The sequence below is a fragment of the Maniola jurtina genome, chromosome 2, assembly GCF_905333055.1.
Source record: "Maniola jurtina chromosome 2, ilManJurt1.1, whole genome shotgun sequence".
NCBI lineage: Eukaryota > Metazoa > Arthropoda > Insecta > Lepidoptera > Nymphalidae > Maniola > Maniola jurtina.
Window position 1 is genome coordinate 836,334 of NC_060030.1, and position 8,464 is coordinate 844,797.

An 8,464-nucleotide genomic window follows, 5' to 3' on the forward strand; every position below is an offset into this window, starting at 1 on the left:
TTCTTAATAAATAACATCTTTATTTCTTAAAACAAAATAACTTTAATACTTAGTTCAGCACAAAACACAGCACGAGCTCGTTCAACGAGCGTCATTCACTCACTTTAAAGCTCATTTTCAGTCTTTTCCCATTCCCTCGCTTTGTCATTCACTCGTCGCTTTCGATTAACGCGTAATCCAGCCCGTTGCCGTCGATGCCCTTCGTGACTTCGTTATCTTTCGTCGTTTTTGTCGTCGTTTTCAGTTCCTTCTTCCTTATTTTGCCGACGTGTGTCGTCGCTTCCAAATCGATTTGTTCCAAAGGTGTTACTGACGACGTTTGTATCGAAGGCGCCGCTGTATCTTTTATTTCGTCTTCGAGTTTCTCCACCTTTTCTTCGGGCAAGATCACTTCAATCGGTACTTCTCTTTCAGGAGGTGGTGGTGGTAATTCATGTTTCGGCGCTGTGATAGACAGTACACCTTTTTCATTCAACACAGCTTTGACTTCCTCCTGTTTAGTACCGAGAGGTAGCACGAAGCGTTGCACGAAATGGTTGGCCATGAATTTCTTGTCGCTGTCCTTTTCTTTATGTTTTCCCTCGACGATGATGTATCGGTTCTTGACTTTGATTTTGAGTTCGTCCGGTTTGAATCTTCTCACGCTTAGGTTAACCTGGTATTTCTCTGCATCTGATATTATTTGGGGGTCTTCTAGTGATTCTTCGATGTCCAAAGCTGCTGCCGCTCGGATGAGTTGACTCCATGGCCATAAGTAGTGGTATGCTAGTGAGTGGGTGAAATGCTTGTCGATCATCGAGAAGGGGTCCACATACTGCGTGGTCTTGTGTGGTCTCTCTTCGCAGCCGGCGAGGGTCAGGAGGGCGAATAGCACCGCGTATTTGTACATTGTGGCTCGTGATAGCTTGGGTTTGTTCTCGCGTTCTCTTGCGTGTGAGTTCTCGTGTGGTATTCAGTATATTGGCGGTCTCGCGCCGCTGCAGCGCTTTTATAGCTTCACTAAGTATTCTAGAACGTACACTGATGCCGGTTTGTTTCATTGATAACTACAGCGGTAACCGGCAGGTGTTGTCAACTCGGGAAAGTGAAAACGAAATGTGTGATTGAGTCACAGTGACTCACGGTGCTAAGTGGGTTACATTTGTGGTGCGTTGACCTCACAGACGGGTTTTTTGTTTTGATTTTATTTGTATGGTTCACCATTTTTATTTCGAGTGAAAGGATTAAGTGAGATTGAAGAGTCTTTTCCTTGAATGCATTTATTCTTAGAAAGTAATAGGGAAAATTCTAAATATACTTTTAGAATATTAGCAATTGCATTTTCCAAGCCACCAGCAACCCGCCCCGGCCTTGCACGGGTAGTTTATTACAATATTTGTAGGGATCTCAAATTTTTCAAAAATATAGCTTAAGCCACTCAGAAATTTTTAAAATCGGTTTAGTAGTTCCAGAGATTACTTCCTACAAACAAACGTACAAACTTTACCTCTTTATAATATTAGTAAGTTTAGATTATGCATTTACTCGACTTCTAAAATGTTGGAGATTCTCAAGCACATAGATGTATTTATTTAGAAAGATAAAAGGATTTCAATGTTTGAGAATAATTTATTAATGAACAATGAAAAAAATAAAAAAAAACACACACATATACTGACGTCGATTCTGATGTCTTTCTCTAAATAAAATTTAGAGACTGCATTTTTTCTTTCTAATATAAGATTCTTTAAGCTAAAAAGGACGGAAAATCCATTTTAACTTAATAAGTGCTACTCTACTTTAAGCACTACTGGCAAGACTGGCACCTAAAGTCACGAGGTTTGATAGTTTTAAGTTAAAATAAGCCTGTCTGTTCTTTTCCTACTACATTTGGTTAGAAAAAATGTATTAGTATCAGAATTTATTAATATTATTAATCATTATTTAATTAATTGTTATTATTTTAAAATAATAATAAGGGTTAAAAAGGTTAAGGCTAAGGTTAATATTCACGCAACCTGGGTTATTATTTTAAGCACGCAACTCGTCTTTTTAAAAATATAGCAATATATTCCCTTACTCTACTCAACTCTAATTTACATCTGTAGTAACTATAAAGTTTAAAGGACAATTAAAAGACGCGCGAAAAAGCGCACTGCGTAACTTCGTTGTGAGTACATTTTAGCACGGAGATGTCAAATCACGACGCTTTTCCGTCCTTTTCCAGTCTTTTTCTAAATGGCAACTTCACGCCTAGTTAACGTTACACCGGTACGAGTTTACTTTTTGATCTTAAATAGGACATGACTCCAATTTAGGCAGGTACCTGCTTTGTTTCATTAGTAAAACCAAAAAATACATTTTGCTATTTATGTTATATTCTGGTGACTTTATTAAACTGTAAGATTTTTTTTAAATAAAATTAGCGGCTCTCCTGATTTTAAGTCAGTATCGTCATTTCATTTTCAGCACCAGAGGAACCGCCAATGCGCTGCCGGCCAAAATTAAGTTACACCTAAGCATCTAAGTTAATTAACTTTGGTAATATGTTACAATTGAACCAAAGTGTTGCGACTCCTGCGTTGGGATTAGTTAATACATATAAGTACTGTACGCGTGTGTGCGTGTACCGTTAGCAGCGGCAGTTGTAGGTCATCGCAAATCTTTTTCTCCAGCTTGGGTTCCGTGTATCATGGCTTACATAATCCAAACAATAATAATCGATGAAGCAACTCCCATTACGGAATTCTTGTTATTTTTATGAACAAAAACATGATTTTTTTTTATGACATTTCCTTAATTGCTAAGCTGTATTGTGAAATTGACTTTATTTCTTGTATTGTACCATATACTAAACTGACTTTCGTCATATTAATAATCCAAATCAAAGTAAAATATAACAAATATTATGGTACAAATGGAAAAGCTTTTTCGTCTTTGCATACTTACCAATATAAGACATAAATTTCTCTTCACTCTTTTAACTTTAAGGAAAGTTAAAAAAACTTAAGTATGAATAAAAAAAAACTTTTTAAAAACAATAACGAAAAGTATTGCCATTAAAACCTACAGAACCACTTTGAAATATAATGTCATGTCGTAGTTATTGTTATGGCTTTTTATCTCGTTAATTCAGGAAATAAGAAACCTACAATTTTAGCCTTTTGTAATATAAGTGGCACAGTCTGATGCATAAAAAGAAAGTACGTAATACAAACAAAATATTAAAATTTAATATTAATGTGTTTAATGCAACACATCAAATCAGAAGATATTAACTGGGCTTATAAGTTTTTTCAGTTAACCTTTCACCTGATCCTTTATGTTTACAGTTATTATTGCTTCAGATTTAGGTTTTTAAAATGATATACAATAGGAGTTCTTCAATTTTTTTTAATTCATTGCATTATAAAACGATTGTAAATATGTACATAGTTGACAATATTACTCGTAAAAAATAACAGGCACACACCCTATTGTCCTCTGCTAAAGAAGACCGATAGCTCTATGTATATTAATCCCATAGATTGAAGTTAACATAAGTAATACTAATAATTATCTTACTGCTCTATTACTATATATATCTATTCCTATAATATTATGAATGCCAAAGCGTGTTTGTCTATTACCTCTTCACGGCTCAACAGCCGGGCCGGGCACAGACTAGATAGATTGTGACCCTTAGAACTTTTTATCTTGGAAAATCAGCTCAAAGCAGAAAAGAGTTCCCATGGGAATTTTCAAAACCTAAATCATGCGAACGAAATGGTGGACGGATGAGATGGCAAGCGGGGAATCCCCCCGCCTCATACCCCGATTGCCATCTAGAGATTGTCTATTGAAATGTATAAAACCACAGAAAAAAGCTAAGCAATAAGCGGCTTACTTCCACTTCCATGTATGAAATGGCAGGTAATAAGGTATTAATGCCAAGTGATCTGAGCTATTCATCATAATCATCATCATGATCAACCCACGCTGGACCACTACTGAGCACGGGTCTGTTGTCAGCATGAGAAGGGTTTGGTCATAGTTTACAACGCTGACAAGTGCTGATTGGCAGACATCACCCACCGAACGTTATGGAGAAATCTAAGGCATGCAGGTTTCCTCATTAAGTTCCCACACGATATCGGTGATAGCCTAGTGGCTAGGATGTTAGCCTCCGATTTGGGGAGCTATGTGTGTTTTAAGTGCGTTTTTATTAAATATCGTTTGCTTTAACCATAAAAGAAAATATCGTGAGGAGACCTGACTGTTATTGCTTTCCTTTTATAATGTCAACAATTCTCGGTTAAAACCTTTGAAAACAGAAAACAAAATGAAAACTGGAAACATGTGAAATACGAACGTAAACAATGCAACGGTTTCCATACAGCTTAATGTCAACTCAAAAAATTGTTTTGCTATCGCTACAATACCGCTAACGCAACCCGCTCTTACTCAAGCATAACCACACACGTCTATACAATCAAATATGAAACTTGCCACCATAATAATTTAGGGTTTAAATTAGCTTGCATGCTGTATACCACTTACGACCGAGTGCATTCTAGAAAAGAGCACTAATATTTCGAAACAAACCACTGCCTTAATTTGTATCAAAGAAATTATAACTCAATTTCTTTATGATTAAAGTTGAAATTGGATTGCAAGATTTGAGTAGATAGGTCTAGAAAATTCCTTGGTTTGCCCTAATGTAAATAACTCAACAGGTGGCAAGAGAGAGGGGACCTCAAGAGGAAATCTGGGAAATATGGTAAATGTATCTTTAATCAATTTTAAAAGCTTTATTTCAAGTTTAAAGGCACGAGTTCAAGTTTCTTATTAACAAAAGCTTTTCATCAGAACTTAATGACTTTGGGTCTATTTCGTGGTTGACCACGACCCATGCACCTGGGTCCTAATATTTTATTTTAAATCAGCAGTAATTTTCGGTAAGTTGCTTATCCAAGTTTCAGCCATGAAAAGGTAACAGACAGAAAGACATATCTTCAATATTCAACTTATAATATTTTTTACTATAAGTATGGATATATGTAGATCAATGAAAATAAAACACGTAATTAAATGTTATTTTTCTTAAAATATGAATTATAAAGTAAGAATAGTAGTTAGTAAATGGGTTAAATTCACAATAATATATAATTATTTCATCAATATTTGATTTAACACAGCTGTCAGGTGTAAGGTTGTTATTGTTAAACATTTAGTCACAAGACTGATAAAATTAATATAAAATTTCTGGAAAATTACATGTTTTGCAATTTGCCGGAAAAACAAGTTGTTTTAAATATTTTACAAACTGCAAACTCAAAACTTTTAAATTCACTTGTAACTTAAATAAGAAACATTTAGAAACGTTTTAGTTCAGTTTTTAAATTTTCGCAGGGGAAGTTTAATTAATAGAAACTAGAAACATCATGTCCTTGAATTTGTATTTGCATGTAGTTAGCAATTTTCATTTATCGCCAGTAAAAAACGAGTTGTTCAATTAAAACTAAATAATTAAAAACATCGGTTAACGATTAAAAAATGTTTAAAATGAACGTAATTTTATTGTTTAGGGCTTGGCCGATCCACATTAAAATTTGTTGAAAGTGTTTCATAATCATTGAAAATGTTATAGTGTGTGAGAGAGAAGGAAACTTAGCTAACTAGGTAGGTACATGGCGAAGAAAAAACTTAGTGAAGAAAACCTAGGTATATGCCTGAGTATTCTGTATAATGTTTTTATAGGTGTGTGAAGTCTGCACTAGGCCAGCATGGTAGATTATTTTCTGGATTTATTCTGAGAAGTGACCCGTGCTCAGTAGTGAGCCGTTGATGGGTTAATCATGATAATAAAAACGCAAAAGTATAGTCTTTTAATGAAAGGACAAGAGCAAAACTCAAACTATTTGAATCCCCAATTGGACCGAGAAACTCGACGGTGCTCAACTTAACCCTTTAAGAGCCGCTTGTTATTGTTAAGTAGATTTCCTGAAAGCATTTGGAAGATTTCGACGGAAACTTGAAGCACTTCAGTTATTCACGGCTTAGTTGAAGCACAGTCGATTGGTAAAATCGTTGAACTTTGGGATACTTAAGTGGTCCCGTTTCTAGGGCACTGTACCTTACCTACCACTATAGATTCGTCCAGTGACCAGTCCGATTGTTTGACTATGTGTGTCACAGCCACTTTAAAATCACGATCACGACCCATATTATTTGACTGTGTGTCTGTTTGTTCGTTTATCCTTCAATTCGAAACGGTGTAAAAATTCACCTGATGTTTTATATGGATAAAGTTAAAGACCTGTAGAGTGACATAAGCAACTTTTTATCCCGAACAACCAAAGAGCTCCCACGGGATTTTTAAAAACCTAAATCCACGTGGACGAAGTCGCGCGCATCATTTAGTATAGGTACTATAAGAGCTGAAAAGTAGTTTAGTACAGTTATAGAAATCTATTGCACAGGTATGTTTAAATTTTGAAAAAAAAATTTGTAGATACGAGTACCTAGTTACATACTTCCTGAATATGAAAACCGAGAGTCGAAAAAATTTGGTTTTCCACCTCGAATAATTAATAATCTTGGTTTAACCCCTTCAATATCTCTTTGAATGGGTATTTTAGAATGATTATAAGGTTTCTCAGATAGTTTATGGAAAAAACTATTTTTTTAGTAAAGTGGCATGGCTACGGTGACCACACACCCTGTTATTTCTAGTAAATTTTTTTTGGTCACTAATTCTCATTTTTGCCTTTGATTTTTGCTCCCTTATTCAGTTGGTTATTTATTTTACTAAGGTATATACGTATTAATATTTTGTGCCCACTCTCCCCTAAGTAGGATATGCAGGCGATAGTTGGGGTCTAAATTGAATGATTGTACCTTTTTTATAATAGGAGTGGCATGAAATCACTTTCTGGAATCAAGTAGAAGTTTATATAATATTATTATATTCGTATTTCGTACCTATAATAATACTATTCAATGTCCCTAGTCCCTACTTCCTTAGTATTAAATTTATAAGGGCCCAAATTCCCCAGAAATCCTTAACTCTACCTACCTATTTCTTCTGTACTTTGAAAAATATTTAATTCTGCCTTACCGTCAAAATAAAAGGCAAAATTTTACTGCTCAGTAACCCCGACCCAAAATCTTTTCTCATTAAGATTTGGAAAAAAAATTGAGGAGGAGCCGACAAGAAACTCAGCAGTCTTTGCTAGTATAAATGTTTTGCATCTAAGTAATAATCTCTGTAATAATATAATTTGCGGAGAAAGCAAATTCCTATTATTATTGTGAAAGCTGTCTCGCTTCTCCATGTCGAATGCATACAAGGAAAACGTTGCGACGAGGGCCAGTTGCATATCAGACGGTTAAAGTTACGTCATGGTTACCGTTAAAATTTTAAAGTCAATAAAAGGGAAATGGGTAGCGTAAGCCAGGGCGTTGGGGCCAACATTTTATTCATAAAATAAATCAAGGAGGCATAGATCGAAATTTAGAGATCCTTTTGATAGAAATTTAAGAAAAAGGCACCTAAGTAAATAGTCTTAGAGGAGTCACTCAGTAAAATTTACCACAGTATAATTTTTCTAAAACAAAATATTCTTAGTTACAAGAAAATTGGTAATTTATAATATGATAGGCAAACTAGAAACCATAACAGGCTTGCGACTCGTGTGCTCTACCTTTGAAAGTTCGTGGGAATGAGTGTTATATTCTACAACAAAATCCCGCAATTAATTTTAGACTTGTCTTTACACAAGTTTAAAAAGATTTAATTAACGAATGCTCATGAAAAAAGTGTTATTGCACAATCGAGAATCATGTAACTAATAAAAGAGCGTAGATTTGACTCGCAACACGCTACAGCTATGCGCGGGACTGCAACTTTATTTATGACATAATATTATGAGTTTCTTCATGGTTTTTCTGGGTAGGAAAAGCATACCAAACCAGTGATAGATGCATTTAAACGATTCAAAATTGCCTGTAAAAGTTTATTTGAATAAAAAATCTTTCTACTTCTAAATAAATTAACTGACTGTGCTTTTTTTGGTGGTCAAAGTTTAACGCTAACCGTAACCAACTTTAACCGCTTGTCGTGCAAGTGGCTATTTGTTGAGAAAACATAAATGCAAAATCTTATGCGGTTTAGAAACCTAACTACTTTACTTGTGCGTGGTCTGTCAGTCAGTCAGTGTCAGAGTTTTAATAAGTAGATTATTATTATTTACGTCTATGGCCATTAATTATATTGTTATCATAATCATTATCGACCGATAGACTCCACTGCTGGGCATAAATTTATAGTCAGTTCCACGCGCGATGCCTGAATCCAGCGGTTCCTTGCGACTCGTTTGATGTCGTCTGACTACTTACCTAGGGGTCTTTCAACGCTGCGCTTTGAGGTGCCATGACCTTAGAACCCCAACGTCTATTGGTTTTTTTGAATTAAGTGCCTTGCCCTTTGCCACTTCAGCTTCAC

The 8,464-nt window shown here is 35.2% G+C and overlaps 1 protein-coding gene across 1 annotated transcript; it reads right to left on the bottom strand.

Moving 5' to 3' along the window:
• Nucleotides 1-972, bottom strand: LOC123870749 (protein lethal(2)essential for life-like). Its single transcript, XM_045914164.1, has one exon. The coding sequence runs from the start codon at nucleotides 887-889 to the stop codon at nucleotides 149-151; it is 741 nt and encodes a 246-aa protein (XP_045770120.1). The 5' UTR covers nucleotides 890-972; the 3' UTR covers nucleotides 1-148.
• Nucleotides 973-8,464: the final 7,492 nt, after the last annotated feature.